The sequence below is a fragment of the Falco rusticolus genome, chromosome 1, assembly GCF_015220075.1.
Source record: "Falco rusticolus isolate bFalRus1 chromosome 1, bFalRus1.pri, whole genome shotgun sequence".
In the NCBI taxonomy this organism is placed as follows: domain Eukaryota; kingdom Metazoa; phylum Chordata; class Aves; order Falconiformes; family Falconidae; genus Falco; species Falco rusticolus.
Window position 1 is genome coordinate 106694015 of NC_051187.1, and position 25950 is coordinate 106719964.

At 37.2% G+C, this 25950-nt stretch overlaps 1 protein-coding gene across 5 annotated transcripts in view; it reads right to left on the bottom strand.

Annotated features, from left to right (window-relative positions):
* Nucleotides 1-25950, bottom strand: part of PDE5A (phosphodiesterase 5A) — a 142597-nt gene that overhangs the window by 35188 nt on the left and 81459 nt on the right. For all 5 annotated transcript variants that reach the window (XM_037394438.1, XM_037394430.1, XM_037394422.1 and 2 more), the window contains 7 exons: nucleotides 20073-20655; nucleotides 19311-19400; nucleotides 8730-8801; nucleotides 7510-7599; nucleotides 6172-6309; nucleotides 4830-4897; nucleotides 2597-2705 (listed from right to left, as the gene is read on the bottom strand). In XM_037394438.1, the coding sequence (XP_037250335.1) occupies nucleotides 2597-2705; nucleotides 4830-4897; nucleotides 6172-6309; nucleotides 7510-7599; nucleotides 8730-8801; nucleotides 19311-19400; nucleotides 20073-20655 (1150 nt within the window). The remainder of the gene's footprint in view (nucleotides 1-2596; nucleotides 2706-4829; nucleotides 4898-6171; nucleotides 6310-7509; nucleotides 7600-8729; nucleotides 8802-19310; nucleotides 19401-20072; nucleotides 20656-25950) is intronic.

Genomic DNA, 25950 nt, shown 5'->3' on the forward strand with positions numbered 1-25950 from the left:
ACCAATGCAATGAAAGGGGGCTTAGTGGAGACCGGATCACGATCCAAAGAACAACAGGTAGGAAAAATACCACCAACTAGGTCAACGTTCTGCAGTCTTCCAAAGATCTTTTATCCTATCTCATGCCCCAAGAGAAGGAAACTGAATTTATTTGGGGGGTGACAGAGTGGGAGGGTAGAACAAAAAGACAATGCATTTTTTTCAAATACTTGGTGAGAAAAGGACATAGTGCTGCTCTGACTGCTCATGGAATAACGTGGCACTTGCTCAGAAGTACATTTGGTCCATTGAATTGTATGTGACACAAAAAAATGGGTACACATGTTTTAGATCAAAAGGTTATTTTGGTGAGTTCTTAAAAATTATTATTGCTCAGCTTTCTGGTGCTGTGCAGGGATTGTAGACAGTTTCTTTGGAGGCAAATGCACAAACAGTATAATGCTTACCAGTGGCGACAGGAAACGTGACTTTTTAAAGAAAGCATTAAAGAATTATGTCCTGCCAGATACTTTACATGACTCCAGTAACTTAAGTACTACTACTTAACAGTAGCCATTATCAAGAAAGCATATGGAATAACTCGAGAGTACAATTTGCTGTTTTCTGAACTGTAACATATCTGTAAAATCAGCTGTAAAAAAGGATGTAAGAATCAGCATCTCTCCCTAGACCTCTCCAGCAAGGGCAGCTGAGAAACACAAAGTCAAGCTTGCATGAAAACTGGTTTATGGCTACCCTAAGAAGAACCTGCTGTTTCATGGTAAAGCTCAGATGCATCGAAAGTCAAACTGGACTGAATTGGAGGTAAGACCACAGTGCACACTGCTTAATAAAAATGCCTGACCCAGTATTAACAAACAGGAGAGAGATTAAGCAAAAAAAAGGCTTAAATGCTTCTAAGGTGTCTTGTAGATACTTAAAACTTTGTCTCCACTGCACTAACTTTGTTGTTCAGGGAAGAACACATACACATGACTGCTGAAGCTTAGCATTTAGCTTCTGTACTGTCCTTGTAAGCGGCCTGAACCTGAGGCAGGCAACATCACAGCTCTTCCACAAATAAACCCAAGCTGCTGTTCTGCCTCACATCACTACCAAGGTAGTTGAGGCCACCAAAGCATTTAGAAAGCACAAAGTTATTTTTATAAGGTGAGTGAGCATGCTGTTGAATGTCCTCCAAAGAAAGAGGCAAGTCAGGGTTTCTAGGGCACTAGGTACACCTGGGATTTCCCTCATGTCAGGGTTCATCAGATTTCAAAACATTTAGCCTGCAGCTCTGCCTACTGTGGAGATTGCTCCTACACAGTGATGGAGATGCAGCCACTGTGTTTCGAAAAACATTAGCCAGAATTCCTTCTAGCAGTGCTATTATTTTCTTTTTATGAGTTTCTTTTACATGTATAAAGTCACATAGATCCCAGGGAAAAATGCAGAATTCTAATCCTACTAACAAAGTGAAAAGCCTGTTTCAGACAGTTGTTTGGATGACTCTCAAGGCACTAATTTCATTTCAAAAAATGTCTTCAAAAATAATCACCTCTTTCTCTATTGATCTATACAGTATATCCATCTGATACTGTTTTTACTTCCACTCCTGCAGTTAAGATACCTTTGGGCCCTGTACTGCAAAGTGGTGAGCACTCAATTTCTGCATTGCTCAATCCTTCATAGAAACCCACTCAAAAAACACTCAAAAAACCTTGCACAGAGGAAAAGGGAAGCAACACAGCTCCCCACTATAAGCCTGCCCCTTCTTCCCATTTCCTGCAACAATCACATTGAACACTGTATTTTCTGACCTTTTTGTTGTGCACCTCAGAAGAGTTTGGTAAAGAGCTATCTGCTGATCATAATTCCTCTCCCCCTTACCACCCTCCTCCCTGAGCCCCTCCACCCAACAGGATTAATTTTAACAAGAAAAGCAGACATCTTTCTAATTTCTGCATTGGCAGGAAAATACAGAATTACAAGTTTGCTTTTTGTTAATGTTGACTGAAAGCAACCTGAGTTTTACCAAGTGACCTTCCCTCCTAACTCACTGGTACCTGTCTGTTTAGTAGCATACCACACCATAAGGTCACACTTGACCAAGTGTGAAGCAAAAGCTCCCTAAGAAAAGTGAAGTTGTTCCTTCTCTAAAACAGGAAAGGATTTGCATCTATAACATTAATCTTTGCCAGAATAAGAAGGGAAAGGAGAAGATAAAAGGGAGGGAACTTCTGAGAGCCTCCCAACATTCACAGTAAATTACAGAGTGAAAACTTCCAACTGTTCCTCACTGAAATGTTTTCCATGGAACATATTGCAAACTCTGCACATCACACTCTTTATTGGAAAAATTAATGTTAGGCTTTTTTAATAATGGCTGTAGGGATAAATCCCTCCACTGGCCACACAGCTCACTGTGTGAGTATTGTACTGTTTCTTCACTGATAACAAATTTTATCAAGCAAATACACCTTCCTTTGTGTTTGTGTAATTCTAACTGTGGCCATTAAATTAATAGAAACAATAAGGGGGGAAAAAATAAGGTTTCAAAAGTAAACAGAAAACATCTTCTGTTTCTGAATTTCTAATCTAAGCTTATTTTACTTACTGTCCAGGGAAATCTTCGGTCTTTGCAGACATCTGGGATGTTGAGAGGCTCCATTGTGTTCTTGACATACTGAGCATACATATAATTGATTTTGTTTGTATCATAGTCCCTGAAGGAGACAACATTATTATTATGTGCTTAGTATAAAAATGGGTCATTTCATTATGCAAAGCAGGTAATTGTAATATCTATGCTGTAAGAGGAAAGGACATAACCAATAGATATATAATGGAGATGAGTTCAAATCCTGTATCCTAATCCATCTGTCATCACAATACTGCATGGTTTGATTTATACATTCCGCCATTTCTTTAATATTCAACAGTGTTAACACTGAACACCAGACTTAAGAAATCAGTACGATTTATACAGATGGAGGATAAAGAATGAACAACCGGGTTTATACTGAAATAAACAGAACTTTCTGAAAACAAACTCCATTCACAAATCTGACACACTTGAAAAATCAATACTGGATGAAATTCACAAAACAGAATGCAGCAGGTAACATCTATGAATTTTCTGCTTCTAAGTTCATTTCAAAGTTTTTCTAAAAGTAAAGGCATAATCATTTGCATGAAGATTCTGTTACTGAATTAGAACTGATTATTCCTAATCAGGACATAAAATATCTTTACAGAAACAGTCATCTCCTACTTTTTTAGCCATGGTGTATTTAATTAAGGCATTTCAATTCTCTTGGACCCTCTGCCTGCTCTGGAGGAGGACGCATATCCTAATAATAAACCTATTCCCATCAAGCTCCTGTAGTTGCCCTCTGACATTTGACTTGACTTTAGTTATCCTTCGGATGTAAGGATGTTCACAGTGCTGCAGGAAAGGAATTGTTATGTCGATATTTCACAAACTTGGTTATATAAGACAGTGCCCCGCAATTCTGAAAACCAGTCTGATTTAGGATTTGATTCAGGGTCCTTGATCACATAATAAGCCTGAAAATTTATTATTTAAAGTAATACTTTCTCATCTAATACATGTCATTGTATCTCTGCTACTGTCCAAAATCATGCCCCTCAAGCATAGCAGAAATTCTAACTCCAGCAGCTGACTTGTACTACAGTCCTTGGCATATTAATTGTGCTGTCTCATGAACAGGATTCAGATATGCAATTAAGCTTCCAAGCTTCCTTCCCTATTGGTTATGAGAAATAATTTACTGATAGCCCATGCAAGCAGTAATTTACATTCTGAGTCCATTAACTAGTAACTGTTAAAGGGATAATGAATAGGAAGGGAAAATTCTCTTCATCATTCCCATAGCGTAGAAGAGGAAGTAAATGGGAACTTTCTCACCCTGTGATCTCACTAGCCTGTTTTACCTCTGTACTTCCTGGTTTTACGCTGTCTAAAATCACAATACAGTTCAACAGCTTTTAGTTGCTCAAGCCACACACTTTGGACATAATTTTCTAATACATGGAATTAAATTTAATATAATAAATATTCACTGCAAAAAAGCTCAAAGGGGTACAGAAGTCATGATTTTCTCTCTGCACACTGTATCTGTAGTAATGCACTTTATAAACAACTGTCTCACTCTTGACATTTGAAACAACTGTTTTTGATGGCAGAGAAAGGTAACGGAGACAGTAATTTTCAAACTTCAGTACAGAGGTTCAGACTAAATTTGGAAACTATTTAATTGGGCTATTTTAATTCAACTGTTTCTATACCTTTCTCTTCTCCCAGTTGAACTTCTTAATGGTTTCTCAAAGATGACTGAAAGTTAGAACTTTAGGACTTTATTCTTGATTTAGTCAGTCACGTTCTTTGAGTCAGCTTCCCTATCTATGAAATAAGAATATTGATTAAAATAATAAATTAGGATTAGGATCCACTAATGTGTTATGTGTCTGCTCTACAACATAGACATCTACACAGATTTCTTACCAATCAGTTTTAGAGAAGCCCACCAACTTAAGACTTTTACTTCTCAATTTTGTACAGTCCCATAGATTAGCCTTGTGGTACAACTGTGTACTCAGACCTGACCAAGTGGAGAGATCAGGTCCTACTCTCCTGTTCTGCTCAGTGCCCCTTCTAAGGCAACAGAATTCCTCTATGTACATTTCAGGGTAAAACCTGCGCTATAAAAATAGCAGTAATATATGGTACCCAATGGAAATAAGGTCCGTTATTACGAACAAAAACATTGAAAGCATAGTTTCAACATTCTCCTGGGATGAACAAAAGTTTGTATTCATTGTTTTACCTCTTCAGATTTTCAGCTGAATCTTCCAATTCCTCAGATTCCATGTGAAACACACTAGAAAATGAATCCTGGAATATCAAGAGGATAGTTTAATATATCAGTGTATAAGACTGTCATAAGTTAGAACAGTAGTATTAATGAAAAGTTTGTTGCAGTTATCAAAACCTATAATAAACTTCATTTCAAATCTAACAGCAAGCATACAGGATCCCAACACAAAACTATCTTTAAATATCATTTAAATACAACTTTAAATATCATTCAAGTGTCTTGAATCTCTGGTGATCGCCCTGAGAAGAAATGCCAGTATTTACAATCTGTCAGTGCAGAACTTTAACATTCATTCGGTTCTAGACATGCTTTGCTTGGACAGTTGAGGACATCAAAAACTTCTAAACATATTGACTGATCTCTGTGTTGCTTTTCATGCAGCTTTTCTTGACAGTCAAGAAGCCTGAATGTAGAGAGAAATTAGATTCTCTCTGTACTAAACATTCAGACTACAGATTTCAAACTAGGTGCTGGAGTTTATCTGACTGGCAAGGACAGTGTGAATATGTGAATACAAAAACTATGTAAATTCCTCTTCTGTATTCTTGTGTGCAGAAGTGACTCATTTAAATACAGTGAGAGGTGGGATTGTGGCAGATGATCACAAGTGCTGTGTGTTATTGCTGTACTACAGAACCTGGAGATGCTTCCTCACTTCCAGATCTTAGTAGACCTGTATCTATAACAAGTAGTAAAACTAGCAATCCCAGTACAAGATGGAGGCATGCAACAATCTCCTGCTCCTTGTTCTGCAGCTTATTTTCAATAGGAAGTAAACACAGGTGGGCAGACTGGGAAGGGGTTGTGCTTTGCTTCAGTGAGCCAGGATCCTGAGACAGGCCATGATTCTGTTTAGATACTTTGTTTAGATATTCCCTGCTTAGTTATACTCCAGAAATAAGAAGCGCTGTCAAAACTGATTCTGCACAGGAAGCAACAGCCACATTTTTTTCTCCCAGCCTTTTCCTTTTTTCTGTCACCCACCAGTAGCCAAGACAACTAGTTATGAGAGTTCAACATTCAAGCTCTATGCCACAGAAGAGAGCTTAAAACCACAGTTTACCTACAGGTAGTGCAAAATAGCTGCATAAATGGCAGTCTGGCCTATGCAAAGACTGAAACCTCCCATGTCAACACCTAACCCGAGTAGGCGCTCTAATAGAAAAGACAGAGAACAAAAAGGTGCAGAATGTAACTCTGGGTTTGAATTACAATTGAGTCAGAACGGAGGGAGGCCCACACTGCTCCCAGGGAATAAGTACTTCTGCCTTTAGACAAAAAACATACTCACAGGACAATCTTCATCCACTATGAAGATGGTACACCTCTGCACTTGCATGAAGGATATTATAGTGGCAGCTATCTTCTTCAGAATTACTTCCAAAGACTGCTGCTCTTCAAAAATCAGGCTGGCAAGATCAAGAAGCACCTGGGGAAAAGGTCTTTTGTGAAATTTTGACTAACTGTGATTTAAGCAATAATTATCATTATTCTTCTTCTCTTCCCTGAATCAAGGAAGCCAACATGTATGTCTGTGACAAAAACTAAGTTTTGGCTCTCACACAGACTGCAAGGTACATAATAACCAGCTTGATGCTTTTGATGGAAGAAATAAACAGCATAGTTAGCTGTCTGATGGTTTTGGTCAGAAAGACAGAATAGGTTTAGGCATTAACAATTCATCAAATGAAACCTGAGAAATCCACACAGTTATTTGTCCTTAGGAAACCAACTAGTTTCTCATGGCTCATGTGCATTCTGAAAACAGTGATATTTAAATTTCTTAAGACTTTTGAACACAATTATCTGTTGTAATTCTAACAGATCCTAACGAACTTGTTTGGTGAAAACATCCTTTAGATACAGTCTGCTGTATTTCAAAGCTGCTGCCAAAGAACTTAGCTGCTCAGGTAAGCTCACATTATATTCCTTTTTACTCACAAAAAGCATGGAGCTAATTTGAAAAGATTATCCAAATTTGTACCAATTTACAAACACTGATAGTTACTTGGAAACTCAGACCTACCAGAAAACTGTTAAAACAACATCTGCCTACTTGTTTCTGCAAAATCTTTCCATACCATATAGGCAGACATATTCATACGTAAAGGCCATGGCATTAATGATCCATCTGTGATAAAGATGGCTGCAAAATACAGTTACATTAATCAGAAGGAAATTCAGTTTTCCATCTGATCATTACTGAAAGTATGGTTAGTGACTATTTGTAGTTGTAGTAAACTAAAGGAGCAATCTGTATAACCTCTACCGCTCTGTACAGATAATTCCATCTGAAATTTCTGGAGCATATACATCTCCAGTTGTGTATTGTATACAGTGAACCACAGGATAACTTCAGGCAATATCAAGTATATTGACATGGAGTTAATTTTCTGACATGTAGTTTTACCTTCCTCCCCTTGATAATCCACTTCTCACAGTCCAAGCTGGAATGTGCCCAGCTGCTTCTCTGTGCAGTTAGTTAGAGCTTTATTAGAGATACACAGCAGCCAGAGTAATTAAAAATAGCCAAGGACTAACTACCATATGAGAAATATTAGGAGCAGGCACTGATTACTAGCTAACCACTGTAATACCTGTATTCCTGGGACAAACCTGTTAACCATACCTGATTACGCCTGTTCTCAAGCAAAGATGTCTCATACAATTGAGCGTTGTGAAGAACAATTCCACAGAATGCCAAATATGCAGCAAAATCCTGAAGACAAATGAACATCAACACCTCATGAAGATTATGTCTTACAGCTTCTTAACTATATTCAAAGATAAGCTACTGCAATTTTTTGTTCTCGCTTTGAAGTATTAGTTGGTATTTTTAAGTTATTTTTGGTGACCATACATTCGGGTGTGGGCTTTTTTCCCGTTACTCATCATTTGTTATTTCCTCAAGAATCTCTTCTTTCCTTTTTAAATAGTGATCTTCACAGTTTATCCTGGTAAAGGTAGGATTGATACAAGAAGCAGCTCAGAGGAATCAAGTGATTTTGCAACAATGCATATTTAATCTAGAAAAACTGAGTGCAGACAACCAGCCTCTCTCATTTTGGGGAATTCAGTCTCTTGGAAAGTAGAAATAAAATTTTAGTAGTATAGCAAACCCACACTTTTTCCCTTTCAGAATGGGATTAATTCTGATATCCTGCAGATATTCAGTATCCATTCTGTTGTAAAGGGGAAGTCTTCAAAGGGAAAGGGTGAATTCTGGTATTTTTATTGCTGAGAGTTAAGTCAACTTCCTCAGCATGAGTGCAGCCTGGTTTTCACTATGAATGTGAATTTTCAATCTGAATGTGAAGTTGGGAAATGTTTGGAAAGCAACTTCAGTGTAAGAATTAGGAATCAAGGTGCTGTCTACTCTACTGATTCTCTCATATACTGTTCATAATTTATCCAAAACATTTTCTCATCCTGCAATTGTTATATTGAGAAGTGATACATTATTTAACAAAGAATCACTGCATGAATTTAAATATTCAAAAAATATTTTTGGGGAATGCCAGGAGAGTCAGAATAAATAAATAAATAAAAAATTATGCCTACTAAAAGTTGTGAAACTGTTTTACAATGTATTTCAGTAGAGCAAGCCTGCATTTCAGAGATGTATGAGAGATGCTATGCTGATCCAGAAATTAAAACTATTTCACATCCACACTTCTCAGAGCCTCATAAAGAAAGAAAGAAAATCACAGTATTACCAGGTATTTTTACTTTTTCAGAGATGTTTAATTTTTGCGAACTTTAAAATTTCTGATCAGCATTAAATGTAGTAACATATCCATCCCCCATTCCCCTGTGAAAATAGAAGACATAAAGGTCCAGCTTTTATACCTTTTCATCTTGTTCAGTGAACGTGCCTCCAATTCCAGATTTCTTATTGATTGCTTGAGCTACACCAACAACCTAGTGTATTCAAAATGGAGTAATTAGATAAATTTTAGGAGTTTGTCATTGGATTCTATTTCTAGACTTATTTATAGAAGATAATAAATGATCATTACAGGTATTCATGTGGTTGACCTTTGGATAAGAGAAGATATTTAAGCCTGTTTTTTCCCAGTTTATTCATGTAACAAATAGCTGAGAATGAACCTGAAATATCAAAAGAAAAAAAAGTGGCATGAGTCCTGGATACTCTTACAAAAAGGGGTTGATTTGATCCAAATTTGATTCTCTAAAATGGATTAATCATCTCCCTGAAAGACAATAATAGTGTGTGCTTCTGTAGTCATAAGCCAAACCACACAACAGCTCTCTGAAGTTCATCTGCTTGTGTGTGTAGAAAACACCCTTCCTGCCAGCTCTGACAAAATTTCCAAAACACAGCCTCCTTACAGGATCTAGAGTTTGGCTACAGTGATCTTTTTGCATTTTGTATCTCCCTAAATCTGACCAGATTCATTTTCATCTGCTGAAAAATAGTATACAAAGGTTGTGTTCCCGCCAGACCCAAGTTTGTCACTCAAACTAACTACGTTTTTAAAGGTAGGCTTTTACTAAGACCACATTAAACAAACATTGAGAAAAGTATTTTTTTATGCTTCAGCTGGTAGCTGGACTGTCCTTCTTGCCAAGACATGCTGATACCTTGCCATTTAAAATTATTTTTCCTATGGAGCAACTCAGAAAGTAGGGAGGAATCTTGGTTTACAGGTAGAGAAGCGAAGCAAAGGGTATAGTCATTCACAGGTCCTGCAGGACATCTGCAGTGGACCAAAGAAGCAAACTCATATGCCCTGATCAACACTAAAGGCTTTCCAGAAAGTAGTTCTGCACATGGCTTAAGTAACCTAGGTTTCAAATGGACAATGTAATAGGATCACCAGCCAAGCAGCTTCATGAATTAGGGCTGCCCACTTAAGTAAATCGGTGCACAGATAGTAACAAAGAGAGTTTATCTGAACTAGAAAAAAAACACTATGATTTATGAAATAAAGACATCAACAGACCAGCCCCTTTACCACCTATGTAGGCTAGTCTCCTTTTAGGTTTAAGTGGAAGAAAATGGAATCCATGTAACAATAAACCAAGCCAGATTACACATCTAGTTTTGTTCTTACAAAGTTCTGTCTAAATTATGTTAAATCCCAAGTTATGCTTTTTTAGTACAGAAATAATCTGTGGTAAAATTGGATTTCAAGTTTCTGAACATAATTCCACGAACTGGGAAATTAAAACATGATTTCTTACAAAACAGAAAACATTCCCTTTAAGGACAGTCAATTACAGCCCAATCTGCTGGTGCTTTGATAACTTTCTACACAGAGAACAGTTAGCCAATAAACATGATCTCTGGATAAAGGATGTTGGTTTAGATTTTAAAAGAATGTGAAATGAATGTGGGAGAATAACACAGCTGTTTAAGCATGATGCTTTTGTTACTGCCAGTCTTTGTGGAGTTCAGTTCCGCATCCTGGTGAGAGCCTCCCAGGAAATTAGTCTGCCTTGCAAACAGAAGAACTCCTTATAAAAATGAAAGTGAAATTCAGATCTTTGCTTAGTACTGATTCCAGTTTCTAAAGGAGGCTCTAACACCAACGTCTGGGGACTAATGAAACTGGGTGGTTGCTTTGGAATTCATATTCAACATAGACATTGATAATGTCTGGTAAGGAGACACTGGTTAACTTGGATCTGTTTTTCAGAGCCCAAAGAAAACCAGAGAATATAAAGAAAACTTTGTAAAAGTCAGCATGAAGAGAAAGTGAGCATGTCTTTAAAAAAATAACTCATCGGGGTAGTCTTTCTGTAGATTCCCCACTGCAGTTATTCAAGCTGTGTACTGGCAGTGACCATTCTGTCCTGTAAACTAGTTTAAACTTTTGGATTCTGTGCTTATCCTTGTACTTCTATGCTTCTACTCCTCCGAGTCATAAATTATCCATGTAATTTCACAGCACACTAAAACTCGAAGGCTTTCAGGAAAGACAGGTTACTTTCAGTTGAGATATTGCTGACTATCACTGTCAGTAAGGTGAAAATGAGGTTTTCTAACTCAAATATTTTGTCATTACATTAAAAAAGGTTATTTGTTTCTAGTATTATACTACACATTACTAATACACACTTTTGTTCTCTATTAAAATAAATTGTTACTACGACAAATGTTTCTCATGCATAAACATTTCCTAGATGATAGGCTTTCAAGGCCTTAGCCTTTCCCCAATATTATTCAGTATGTTTCCACTCCTTTGTAGACCTTGCAAATCATTACTAATCTGACTTTAGGCTTAAAACAATTGGAAAAAGTATAGTTTCCTTGATTTGTGAAGTAAAAAAAAAAATAAATAAAATATTCTGATTGTTAGTGAGTAATGACAAGTTTCTATAATTGGTATCAAGAGCGGGCGCTATACAGTGGTGAACCCAATGATGACGGATAAGAAAGGGACCAAAGTAGATGACCTTCAGAGGAAGGTGCCAAGTGGAGGGTGGGGGCAATTATTTCTGAACTGCTGCTTACATTGGTACCCAGAAATAAAGCCCACAGCTTATGGTATCAAGGTGAATAGCGACTTGCAGCACCTGGAATGGGTTTAGGTTAAGGCAGAGCTGAAAGAGGAGCAGCACCAGACCAAGAGGTTGGCAAGGGAGGCTGGAAACTGGGAGGAGCTACAAGTCATTCACTAAACCCCTGCACTTTCTTGCAGTTAGACCGTTCATCTATTTAATTAGCTAAATATCATCTGCTAAACTCAGTAAGTCTGCTGTGCAGTAAACTCAGAGGCTGGAATGTGCCAGAACAGGTAAAGCCCACCTAACCAAGTACAGTAACATGAAAGAGTACGTAGTAAGAAGCCATAAAGTACATAAAACTTCTGATTGTTTTTAGATTTTTTGGGCAAGATTACAACAAATGATTGACAAAGCTGCAAAGAACTTCCTTTGTTTGAGATCCAAGCAGCATAAGACCAATGCAAGGTGTTAATGATGGTATATTTTTCATCTTGCTTTTTTGGGGATAAACAATATCAGAAGAAAAGAGTGTGGTGTGCATGTATGAAGAGTTGTACTTAAATTAATCATTAAATTTATAGTTGATAAACTGATGGAAAGCATACAGTTTTGTTTTTGTAATGGAAAAGATGACAATTTACTAGGTCTCAGCCAAGCCTTCCCAAAAATACTGATGTCACAAATAAGGTCATTGTTCTGCAGCGTAAATCACTGCCAACTGTGGGCTCAAAAATGTCTGTCTGAAATAAAGCTTAACTGTCAGCTCTATTCTATACAACCCAGTTTTTCCCAGTCAGCTTTTCATTTACTTCAGTGAGGAATATGTCTTATCCAGTGAACTTTCTTAATATAATAACAATGTACAACCAGCCTTACATACTTCTGTAGCAGACTTTGAATAGTAATCAAATCCTTTAACCAGTCAATATGCTTTCATGTTAACCTACATGTGCAAAGATTAATGGTTAGGCCTTTTCTCGTACCACTGTCTTCTGTGGGTATTTATTTATTTAATATTTTTTTTTTCAGTTTTGATCCAACATGAGCCGCGACAACTTTAATGAGGTCAGAAGCTTTTTAAAGCATCCAAAAGGTGAGTGCTTTTGCCTTGTGTAAACACACCCCCTCCATGAAAGGAAAGTCTGTGGTGCTTAAAAAAAGCTATAAGAAAACAGTAAAAGGACCATATTAATACAGCAGAAAGACTATTTAGGTTTCCTTTATCAGAAATCTGCAGTGCTAATATGTTAGCAAAGGCATGTGTTCCAAGAGCAATGGTCATTTTTGGTCTTTGTTAAGATCTTTAATAAAAGGTTTTAGCTGAAGAGGGAGGGAGTAATGAAGAGAAGAAACCTGCTAAAAATTCATGGTTGTCTTAATGATGCTAAAAACTTTGTGCAGATGCAATTTTTTTTGTTGTTTCAGTGGCATTTCAAGCTTTTAAAGACAACTTTGTAGTATGTGCCATTTTTTCCCATACAAAATAAGCAGTTCTAAAAAATAAATTTGTCCAAATTCTGGCCTCATTTCCTTCACTACAAATTCCAGTGAACTTCACTAAATTCTGTAGAATGTGCCATAGAAACAGTAATGAGAAAAGCCTCAGATGGATAGTATTTAGCCATTGGAGTCTTGCTGGCAACCAGGTAATTAAGAGAAGATGTAGGAAACTCAAGAGGATCTGTTCCTGTTACTAAAGTAATTACATAATTAGGACAAAAGTAAATCATGTGGTAGCATTTCAGGCCACTGAGAACATATGCCTACATTTTAGAGAATACTAAGCACAGTATGAAACACAAATCCTCATTTATCTAACTTAATATAAACAAATACAAAATGACAGTAGGCCTAATCTGTGATCTCCAGGCTGGGAGTCATGTTTGCACTAGCAGAAAAATCAAATCCAAGATGACTGACTGCTCTGAGCTCAGCTATACAGAAAACAGTCAGATAACAGGTACACTAAAAGTATGAAATTTTTGTGGCAATAAACAAGGCATATCTGAGATAAAGCTTGGAGAATACTAAAAATATTACAGTCCACTCAAACAACTGCTCATCAAAACACTGTTCCAGTCTAACAAAAAGGTGGTTTTTAAGTTACTTAAGCACAGTGTTCTGTGTATCTTTAATTCTCTAACAGGCAGGCACCAAGTGAACTTTTTGAAAATTGAATGCTGTAGCAATGAAGCAAAGGTATGTATGTTGGAAATCTTGTCTTTTTCCTACTAGGCCTACAGAATTATCCTGTATATTCCTTGTTCACCCAATATAAAACTAGTAGGAAAGAAAGGGGTTAAAAACAGCAGTGAAAGGGGATGACCACTAGAAAAGCTTAAGGTAGTATGGCAGACTGAAGAAAACCAAGACTAAGGCAGAGGAAAGACTGAAGTATCTGCTTATACTTTGCTACCTGTGAGCTTATGGCCTAATCCCCAAAGTAACCAGTCAGCTGTTGAGTGCTATGCACTTTTTCATGGGTTTCACCTCCAGTCTGAGTAGGTAATTTTATATATATATATATATACACACACACACAATACAATGAGATTATAGAATAAGGTATATCTATAGTAGTCATGCAGTTCCTAATGAGAACCTTCATCCAGGTTTGCTGTATTGAAAGCACAAAAAGGGTGGCCAGAGAGGAACAAGCTGTATGTAAAGGACCCCTTTAAAGTCTGTTGGAACAATTCCCCTTGGATGAGAAACCAAGAACTTCTGTTATTTTCCATTCAGATCACATAAGACAAACATAGACCATGAAGACAAAAAGCAATTCTGATGATGGAATTGTTCTCTCACTTTCAGTCCCAAAAAGGGAGAAAAAAACCCCTCCAGCAGTTACTGTGTCAATATCCACATCTGTTGTACCACATCTGAACACAGGTTTCCTAATTGTATTTTTGCTGGAAACACAAGTAATATTCAAGTGCTGTTACTTGTTCTGTAACCTTTCTTCTTGATCGTTACCTGTTATCCCATTTAATAAAGCCTGATCCACATTACAAGGAGACATTTCTTCTCGTTATCACAGAACTTTACTACTATTTTCTTGCAATAGCCATCTCCTGCCTCTAAAAGTATCAGGGTACCTACAGTATTTCCCAGTAGATGATGACTGATGACATCGGTGCTGATAACTCTGCTCTGAATTTTATCTGGATTGTTTCACGCTGTGATTTTTTTACTCACTAAGATTACAGGCCTAACTCCGTGAAAGCTGTTCCAGCTCTACAGGCAGCTAGGGCCCTTTTTAGTTTGTTCTTACTTCAGCTGACCTAAAAGTATAATTAATACAATTTTGCTTCCTAAGATGTATTTTTTTTTTTTAATTTACTTTGCTGGTATGTGAAGAAAAATGACATTAAACCAAAGAATGGTAACAGGAAGAGGGAAACTCAACTTTCCTCTCATTTTTGAATATGGGAACATAGCTACTTGAGAAGACAAAGTAGTTTTAACCTTACTTTGTTCTCATGGTCTTGTAGAGCTTTGATTCAGGCTTATAAAATTATCCTGCAGGGACAGAACTGTATTTACAGACTTTCATTTTTAATCAACAAAACTTTCAAATCCTCTTCTATCATTCATGCCAGCAGTTGCCTGCATGATTTCCAGCAGTCTAGCTACTATAACACATGTCTCAGCATAAGCTGAAAATCCACTCAAGAAGCAAATTACTGATCTCTATAATCCTGCCGCAAGACTGCTACTGAAGCCTGAGTTAGTTTGCTTAAAGTTGGCTTGGCTAGATCTACGCTGTCCTGCAGTGACTGCAATGTATTATACCTGAAGTGACCACTGTGGGAGAAAGTAACTTAGCTGGCTCACATGTCTGGTCACATTTTATACAATACAATTAAACAGGATATTTTCAAAGGCTGTTGTAAATAGACTAGCACCCCCGATTTGCTGGGAAGAGCTTCCCAGTGACAGGAGATAGGGCAAAGTAAACAACAAACTGAACAATTGGAGTGAGCACTGCCAGAATAAAACAGTTCCCTAGCCAATTAGTAGGAAGTTCAATCTTACATACTCTGAGCCTGGGAGGTAGGTCTCAGTTAATTCAGCTAAAAGTTCCAATATGAGAAAATCCTACAGATTTTAGTAGAAATTAAAACTGAAATTTAATTTCATGGAAATTATTTTGCACAGCTGAAATTAAAAAAAATGCTGAAGTAACAAAAAAAAAATATGTCATTCCTGTAGATGTTCTACAGGAGCTGCAATGACTGTGCATCAGAGACCATCCATTGTACAGACATTCCAAAGCAGTTAAGAGAGCTGTACTGAGCAGCACTTCTGGCTAACTCCACAAGCTGGTTTGAGCTTCCCTAGTAAATTCTGTCAAATTTTGCTAAAATAACTGTTTGTTTACAAATGTCTACAAAACCAGATGGAGAAATCTGAGGTGATAAGTATTTGCAACAACTTCTGTAGGCCTTTTTCTGAGTCTCTGAATCCAAGACGAAACAAAATCGGAAGAAAGTGCCACTGCATTTACTGACTTCATTACAGGAGCTCTAGAGGGCAAATCAGTACCATTTGAAGCTTCTGAAAAATTAAAGGTTTAAGGATACACCAGGAATGAAAGCTGCTTTTTGAGATACACAGTGCTGAACTGCCACAAACTTCAGTCTTCTGCCAGTAGTGGCAAAATCCTGACTTCTGTATGAGCACTGTCGCACTGAAATGGTTAGCACTAATAGCTACAGCTCAAGCCTGTGGCCAGCAATACCAGTTTCCTCTTGCAAAAGTAATAGCCATGGTAACTCTGTTGCACAAGGTGGCTAGCACTAACTTTTCTGTTGTGGTTTCTGTACTATTGAGGATAATAATTCAGTCAGTGTGGAAGGTTTTGATGTGTTCTTTGATAACATGTTGATAATCCAAGCAGCAAGTCTTACACACTGATGTCTAGATAGCTGTATACAGTTAGCTCGTACAGAAGAATCACCAGGAAAGGAAATCTTTCAAGATCAAAATAGAATCTTTGCTATGGCTTCACATTCACCTTATGGCAAATCTGAATACAGGGATAGATGCTAAAATTATCTGACTTAGAGCCATTGTGTTTTCCTTTTAAAGCAGAATACAACTGATTACCCAAGGCCTTCCTTCCTCCTTGTTTTCTTCAGTGGCAATAACCAGCAAATGATACAGCCTTGCATGCCAGAAAGCATCACGTGGCAATACTTTTGTCATATGACAGGATGGAAAGAATTTGTCTTATTAGAGGCTGTGCAGCAGAGGTTTACAGAGATCAGAACTTTGTTCAGAGCCCCCCAGGCCAGATGCAAAGCTCGGTCAGTATGCATTTGTAAAATGAAAAATGATAACTCTTCATAAAGCTACCACTATACAGGTCTCTATAATCTGATCTTAAAGGCCATAATCAGACTTTTCTGCATCTGAAATGCAATGCTCCTGTGGCATTTCTGCCAGCAAGAAGAGGTTGAGTAGGGGATTGAGAAAAGTCCTTTTACTGTCAAATGAACATAATTCCATTCTTCATGTGCATCTGTGCAGAGGTGAAGTCCTCCTACTGTACTGCTTTTTTCGCATTTTTACTAGTTCCTGGGTCCTTTTTATGAGCTCTTCTGTGAATCAGACTGTTTTCTTCATTTCATCTACGGAATTTCTTACTAGCTGTTATTTTTAAGGAAGACTTTGGTTTCTCACATGCCTCATGGAAATATAGGCAAATGTGAAAAACATGTACTGGAAAAATCTCCATACTTCAGCAGGCCCAGAGGATTTAATAATCAGCATGAGATTTTCTTCCTCTCAATTACAGACTCTCTTGTTTTAAAAAATAGTACTAATACTATACAAACAAACAGAAAATACCAGTTGCTTCTCTTTCTCAGTGTTTAGTTTTGGATGTCTTCCAGAATCATCTTTTGACTGTGGCTGCTGACATCTTGGGCTAAGGCAGCATTCAGTAGCTTCAATATTACTAGAGGGGCTTTGGGGATTTTTAATTTTTTATTTTTATTTTTTTTTAACAGGGAGGAGCCAGTATTCCAAGTATTCCAGTTTTGTTGTTCGGGTTATTTTCAAAATGGAAAAAGCAGCAGAATGCGAATGGAAAATTAAGGACTGACTCCAACATCTCTTCAGAAACGTGTCAGCCATTTGTTATGGTGAGAGGGAGAAAAACCTTCTGGCAGAGGCTTTAAAATCAGAAAAAAATAAAAAGTTGCATCCTTTCCTATAAGAAATATCAGAGATTAGCCCCTTCAAATTACCACGTCTGAGTGTAACACTTTCCTCAAACTTCAGGTTAGCTGAGCTTTTCAAAATAAACGAATTCCTGCTTCATTTCCACTTGCCAATGCACTTAGGATTAGAAAGCTAGCTGAAGATATGGCCAATTGCAGGTTTATTCAGCCGGTAAGTCATGGTGTATTGGACCAACAGACTACAGCTCTTACTCCTTCCCCCACCTACCATCAGGACCTGGTGGGAAGTAAGCACTCTCATGCTCCCTGGCCAGCAAGATTTTGTAATTAATTTCTGATCCCAATTACATAAAGCATAGCAATTTTTTCCATTCAACAAAAAGAAATGCTATGGCTAGGGTGAAATTTAAAGCCAGGGACCACTGGTCCCTGACAGCTCTTTATACAACATATGTTTTGCTCGTTAGCTGGGCCACGGCCAGCAGTGGGGCCAGTTAGAAAGAGGAGTGGGAGCAGAAGAAGATCAAGTGCTGTCCTTGGAAGAACTGAATAAAATATTTTAAAACAAAATTAGAAGTAGGTAAAGAAAGGAAATCCTGGCTGATCATCTGAGCCAACTAGAGTAAGATGCAACAAACAAGTTAAATCAAAAGTTTGATCAATTTATTCAATGAAAAACACCCCCAACGTTCTGTGCAGTAAGGGTCAAGGTTACACATTCCAAAAGAGCAGTAAAATATGGAAGAGCAAGAAAAAGAAGTATGATGTCTTCAAAGCAATGTTGAAAGTGTTTCTTTTTGGAGTTTGAGTTTTCTGGAAGAAAACTGTAAATAGTCTGAAAAATAAAGGACTTACAGGAGAGAAAATCTCCATTTTAAAGCTCTGACACACTCTATAGAGAGCCTTACACTTTGAGTATTCTAAGAACTGGTGATGTGGCTGAAGACTAGTACATTCAGGATAAAAATCCTCCAAACTTACTTTACTTACTAAGTAAAACAGTAGACCTCTTTTTTTCCCATTCATGGTCTTTCATTGACTTTTCTGAATTCGCTTTTCAAATACTCAGTGCAAGAAGACATCATTAGTCCATAAGAAGAATTCTCCCTACTGCAATAGCATCAGACAGGAAGAGAGAAATTCTGTAGCATGAACAGGAAATATGTACAAGAGTTCAATGAGCAGATTCACAGTGTTTTAAATTAGGAGTGATTTAAGTTATGTGACTTGTGAATGACTTTTCTGAATCACATCAACACCATGTGTTTTTCAGTGCCTGATGTTAAGCGCTTCACATATTTCCGAACTTATTACTTATGAGCTGAGTTAATAGAATGTAAAAACCGGCCTTTTTGACAATGATAAAATACAATTTGCGTCCTCTGAGGAAAATAAGGTAGATACAAGCTAAGCTGAAGTATAGCAACTCTTAACTGCAATCTAAGCATGCACTAAGATAGACCAATAAATGTACAGAGAACTTTAAGGCTAACAGACACTTGGTACAGGAACCACGAACAGCACTTCTAGAGTTAAACACATATATTCTACTTCTGCATCTGGGATTAAACTCTTCTTGACAATTCCCTTTCGCTTACATTACTGAACTAGATAAGATATATTCAAAGTCCAAGCAAACATAAACAATCTTTTTAAAAAAAGATGGCTTTATACGGTAGGCAATGACTGCCAGCTAATAGACATTTAAAGCATTAGCATAGCTGTAACCAGTATTACATAAAGTGATACCCATATTCCAACTTACCTCTTCCCTATGATTCTTTATTGGCATACAGAGAATACTTTGAGTCTTATACCCTGTGATCTGGTCCACTTCTGCATTGAATCTTGGATCCTGAAAAAAACCCACAGTTATTTGACTGCTTGCCTGAAGACCAGTTATTTTTCTTCCCTGGTTTAAAGGTTAAGAAAAATACAACATTTGACTCAACTGTTACCCAGGATAATAAAGGTTCCATTACTAGCTAATAGTTATATAAATTTGTTACTCTCAGTGGGTTAAAACAACAAAACGCATTTATGTGGAACATGAGTGCCCGTGGATAAATACAACTGCCAGAAAGAATAAAAAAACCCCAAACCCTAGGAGAAGCCTTTCTTGAGCCTAGACCATCATTATAAACGTATACATGGACTAACCATCCCTACTATAGCTTTTATCATCAAAAAGAAATTACAGAAATATACCGAAAGACATGGCCACAGAGGAACAAAGTTTCTTGCAAATACTGGTGTGCACATAGCTGGTTAAGATGGGGCTGGTATCTGCCTGCTAGTGTCAAGCTTCCATAATTTACTCTGAAGTTAGCACTCCTCTAGTATTAGTCATAGCTACATGTTTATCTATAATATATGTATTATAACCAAAAACATGGTGTCAGGTTTGCATCTGGAGTGGTTTAAATCAATATAGCTCCAAATACATATACTAAAACGGCACTAGTACAACAGCTAATATGGCTTTTTCTTTTCTCAGATTTGTTCAAGATAAATTTTCTTGGCTTACCTCATATGCATTCTTGATGTTGAGAGGCTGGCCTATAGCTGCTACGTGACCCACAATGCCCTTGTTCCACTCCAGGCGAATGCAGTTGTTGGAAGCTTCTTCCAGGGTTGAGCCTTCTGCCACGTCAAACAGCCTGCTTACAAGAAACTTCTCATTAGAGCTGTCCTCACAGACCAAGAACAGGGAATAGCGATCAGCTGCTATAAGCTCATGGATATGTAGGAAAATTTTATGGCAAAGCGCTGTGACATCTAAGTGACTAGAAATATCCTTCACAAGTTCTAATAGTCTTGAGCATTGATCCCCTGCACTGGTCTCAATCCTTGGAGATTGCAGAGGCATCTGTTCCTTCTTCTCAGAGCCGGAGAGGAAGCTCACTGCTCCAACCGAGTCCTTGACAAAAATAGGCCGTAAGGGTCTATCAAATTCAGAAGCAGAGATTTTCCTTGCTGGTGTCCCAGAGTTGGTGGTCTCAGCACAGGCTGGCTGGTGACAAGCACAGGATACACTCTGGGATTTGGTTCCCTCCTTGCAGACTGGGATGGTATGAACTCTCTCAGCAAACCATGCATTAACCATTTCTCTGTAACGAAAATACAGTAAATGATGTAAGTTAAAAATCCTCAGGAACAAATACATACTTCAAGAGGACTCTGAAAAGCGGGTAACTTTCAGCCTTTTCATTCAGTGCATGTGAGTGCACCTTTAGTGCTTCTCTGTATCAATATTCTAATTTTATGCAGCACTTAGCCTAGATTAAGCAGTAATGTTTTATGCCCCATAATAAGGAAGCTATTTCTGCCTAAAGGAAATACCTGAATAAGGCAGAGGAAGACTGCATATGCTGTGGCTTTCAGAATATAGATCAGAAGCTTGCACTGTAATTTTGTGCTTGAGAAGTTCTGGACCTTCCCATTCCTAAGATTTGGATTTCAGTATAAGATGTATATATAGTCATATGAAGACAAAACTTTCTGGTTTAATTCTGTTTTTCTACACCATTTCTAACTTTTTAAAAGATAATTTTTAACTTTAATTCTGTCAAATCACCTGCAGCCACTCCTACTTTTGTCATTTATATACTAGCTCTCAGAGTTAATGAACAGTGCCTCAAAGCACAAAAGTTTTGCTTAAAAACTGTCAGAAAGAAACATGAATACTTCTGATCCAACCCCTTCAAAATAATGAAAAGACAGTTTTCATGCATCTCTCCTGTTTCCTTTCCTTGCAGAAGCAACTCATTGCCTAATTCAACCCAAAAGCCTGAATGCCCCCCAAATTAAAGTTTATCATTAACTTAAAAATGTCACGCATCTCTAGGATTTAACTGTGTTTCTCAAATTAATTTAGCACTACAATGCCAACCCTAATAACATCCTCAGTAAATACAGCATATCTTGAATTATCAATAAGTATACTCATGATATTGATGATATGTGGGCTTTTTCTTATCGCTACATTATTTTCTTGACCAAAATCTGTTGATTTGGTTGTTTGGTTGTTGGTTTTTTTGTGGGGCTTTTTTTTGGGGGTGTGTGTGGTTTTTTTTCCAAATACAGGGCTTCTTATTTCATTTACTCAGTGTCAAGGATTCCTCGCAGCACATGATCTACTCTCAGAAGAAATGTTTTTCTTCTGAATTACATAATGTTTGGGCCTACAAACAGCAAAAATCCTATTAAAAAGACCGATCTTTTGGAAACCTTTCACAGTGGTCATGTCTTAAATTTGGGATATTTTTTATTTGCTCAGCAGACCACAGGAATTTCAAGAGTGAAGCCGAATGAAACCATGGAAATTAGTCAGGTTAGTCAGCCACTGATCAGTTACATGCATCAGTATATTAAATATGAAAAGCACTGTACATTGCCTTTTTTTCCTTACAGAACAGCTTCTTCTATATTGTAGAACGCAATACTGCAAGTACCATTAATTCAAAGTGATGTAATCAATTAAAATATAAAGCCCACAAATATTATTTTTATTAGCAAGCAATCCATACCAGGAAGCTTATTTGTCTTCTATTTGGAAGGTTTGAAAGAGTTTTTCAGATTTTGCAAACACATCATTTGGAGACCTCAACTGTAGGCAAAAAAATTTATGAAAAACTGAATTGATTTAGGAAATCATGTGAGTTTAAAGGGAGCACCTGGGCAAAAGAAAGTAATTATGTTACTCTACCCACTCCACTTCAGTGCAAGCTACCTAGTAACTTTTTGCTCCTTAAAAAACTATATCTGACTGAAGTATCACTGTATAGCACTGTAAAACCAAACTCTTCTCTTATTTACACCAGTGCAACTCCAAATAAATGGATGATAGACTTCCCTTATTTTGGCTTCTATCTGTGTACTGCGGTCCTGATCATGCAAAACCTTACATACATGGTTAATATCATTTATAGCCCCAGTGGTCTTGAAGGCTGAATGGTCAGTGTGGTCGCATATGATGTTTGTGAATCTTCTGACAATGAGTATCCAAAACTGCTGAATGAAAACTTGGACACAATCAAGAAAGTGGGAGTTTTGCCTGAGTTCTACAGAGCTAGGATTTCATTCAATGTTTTTACATTTTCCATGAAGCTCCTGGAACAGTGCTTGCTGTAGCAATAACACATCTCAATCAACATCTATTATAAATTTCCCAGCTATCTAAAGCTAGTCCAGTTACTGGAAACATGGTGCCAGAAAACACAATGAATTTCCACTGTTATTCTGAAAGAGTTGTGGTTCATTGCTTAGCTACTTACTTTTAAAGGAAGTAAGCTCTGCTTTTTAAGTATATTAATAAAACCTCTCAATTATTTTTCTTTATTACAGCAGTGGTACTTTTTTTTTTGGTGGAGTTACCTCATCCAAATGTTTTCTTGCAGTGAAGAAGCATAAAGAACAACTATTTATTATTAGAACTTTGAACTTAACAAGATTACTTTACAGTACTTAAACAGGATAAATATTAAATGTGGGAGCTGTGAACATGTCTTACTGAAATGCATAATGCTATCTGCATAGGGCAATATCACATGTGAAAATGCTGTTTCAATGACAGTCAAAATAACAAGCTCGTGTGTGATAATTTGGAATTTTCATTTATGAAGCTGAATGAGAAAACAGATTAAAAATTCATGGTTAAAATGACCAAAAGTATCCTTAAGAAAAATAAAAGACTTAAAATGTAAAAATGTGTAAGTAAACACAGTACAGCCTCTAAATCAGTGTTGGTAACTCTTGTCATCGTATGTATTGTGTTACATGTGGGTTCTTTTTGTTCCACTTTAATCTTCTCAAGAGAAGAAATTAACTGGAAATTGTAGTATTTTCTAAACAAAATGTAGCATCTAGCACTAAGGCTGCAGAAAAAAACTGTGAACTGGGTGCATTTAAAGCCTTAGACAAAGAAAGTATACAGAATACTCAGAAGTTTTAAAAGAACGCTTGTGACTTGACCCAGTTTCATGATTGTGGATGGTGATTTGATTTTTGAACACCAAGAACTGGCACTTAGGTAAAATAAGATTTAAAAGTAACTGTAATAACCTAGTTTCAGATGGAGAGCATTCTTAAACAAGCAAGTGATTAGGAAGCTGTGCACTTTGTCTAGGTGTGTTTGAAAATGCTCAGGTGCGAACCTGTACTATTACTGAGTGACAGCAATTTGTAGAGCAATCTTTGATTCACTGCTTATTTACACATGAGTAAAGGAGAATATAAAATGCTATCATTTCACTTAGATCTGTTTTACACTGAATTTACATACATGGATGTGTTGATAAAAGATACACAGCAGAGAAAGAATCAGGTACCCTTTGTAGACAAAGCAAAAGCTAAAGCAGAAATTTGGTTTATCAGTTGAAACCTGCCATTTTATTTATTCCGGAGTGTTGTGTAATGATGGCATAGTAACAGTAATCAGTAGGAACAATGTATTCTAAATTCTAATACCAGTTCTTAACCTGTGGCCATGAGATAATTTAGTTTTTACCTTCCTGCATTTTTACTATGTAAAATAAGTATTAATTTCTCTGTCTTACGGAGGTTATTAAGCGATGTGGAACATAACTGTGAAATCTTTCACATGAAAGTAATTACATACCTAACAAATAGTCAGTTCTTAGTAAAGGTAACTGTGTTATTTATGAGGCACTTTGACATTGAACAGAACTATATATGAAACTGTATAATTATGAGTAACATATTCCTGTCCCCTTTAATGTCTCTTAGATGATGGTCCAATAATTTGCCAGCATAGCATGCGATTCTCAAAAACACTCTGTAGGTTAACAACAACAAATCCTTAACTATACTGTTGAAAGCATGGTTTTCAACTTCAAACCATTTAGCCATTTCTATTTGGGCAACAGGAAAGCTGTTCAAATTCAGCTGGAATAAGAACAGTGTTCACTGACCTTTACTGAATGCTGCTTCTAACAAGGAAGCTATTTAGCTCCTTTTACTAAGTTACGCACACGGGTGGAAGAACTAGTATTTCACATTAACTGACATACGCTAACTCTGTTTAAAATATATCAGAGTTTTGACATGCATTTGCTTGTTGACACACAATTCTATTCAACAATGCCTGACAAGAAGAGTATTATTACTAACAGAACTACTTTCTCAGCACAGAATTAGCTCAACGGCTATCTGATGGCAGACACATACTGAACCACAAGTGATGTTACCGGAAGTTAGTAACAAGTGCTATGATTAAGAGATCATTTTGAAAGGACTACAGAAAGAAACACACACTTGCTACTACTCGATTCCTATGAATAATCTTCAGTATGCATTGGCATTGTCAATAGCTGATTGTAAGGGCAAGACCCTTGCTGTAGAAGTAAATTTAGAAGTTGCAGGAGTGCACTAAACAAGAGCAGACACCGATCCATACTGATCTACACAAATAGTTAAACCCAATGCAATGCCTCCATCCCAGGATAGTAATCTCTGCAATGTTGAGGAGCTGCAGGCGTGAGCACCCATTCCTCATGAGCTGCATGCCTCCTTTACTGCAGTATGTGCCGCCACTCAAAACAGCTATAATTTATCTCAGAGTTCATGAACAAGAATAGTTGAACTAAAGTGAAATAAGTATTTTTTAGTCACTTCTATCAGCCAAATCCAGTCTTTCCTCTATAAAACAGTTTCAAAGGAGCATGACAATAGTGACTGTTGAATTTGGCTAGTGACCTCATCAGCAGATGACAAAATTGGAGAGGAATCTTGAAGAGACAGGGATGAGAAGGGGATGAAAATATGATGGCAGGTAAAACATCTGAATTAGAAAAAATAATTGGGTGACCCTCCTCTCTATAATCATTTGTATACAAGTACACACCATCTGCATTACATATTCAGGGGAATTAAGACTCTGTGGCCCTGGTTTGTTACACTCCGTACAGGAAGCAGACTTGTCCCTAAAGCAAGAAGTTGTCAGTATGAATAGGCAACAAAACCAGAACATCACTGGGTGACAAAACACAGGCACAAGGAAGTAACATGGATTGAGCCAGGTCATGCAGAACAATACAAACAGACCTGAAGATAACTTCAGATCTAAGACCTGAAGAGATCCTTGCTTTATTTCTTGTGCCTTACCTATCAAACTGTGCTGACCTGGCACTAATTACTATTCTGCTTGTACACTGGGAATATTAAATAATTTATTGTACCCATCTTTGCATCATTGTGATTAGCTTCAAAATACAGGGCATACTTCTCAAACAAAAAGATACCAAAAATCCCCACCAACCCCTCAAACAGTGAAGATAGCCAGATTATAATTGTCTTGCTCACACGTGTAACCATGCTACATATGTAATACCATACTAGTGTGACCATTCAGCAAGTATTTGGTATCTTTGAAAAATCTTGCAAAA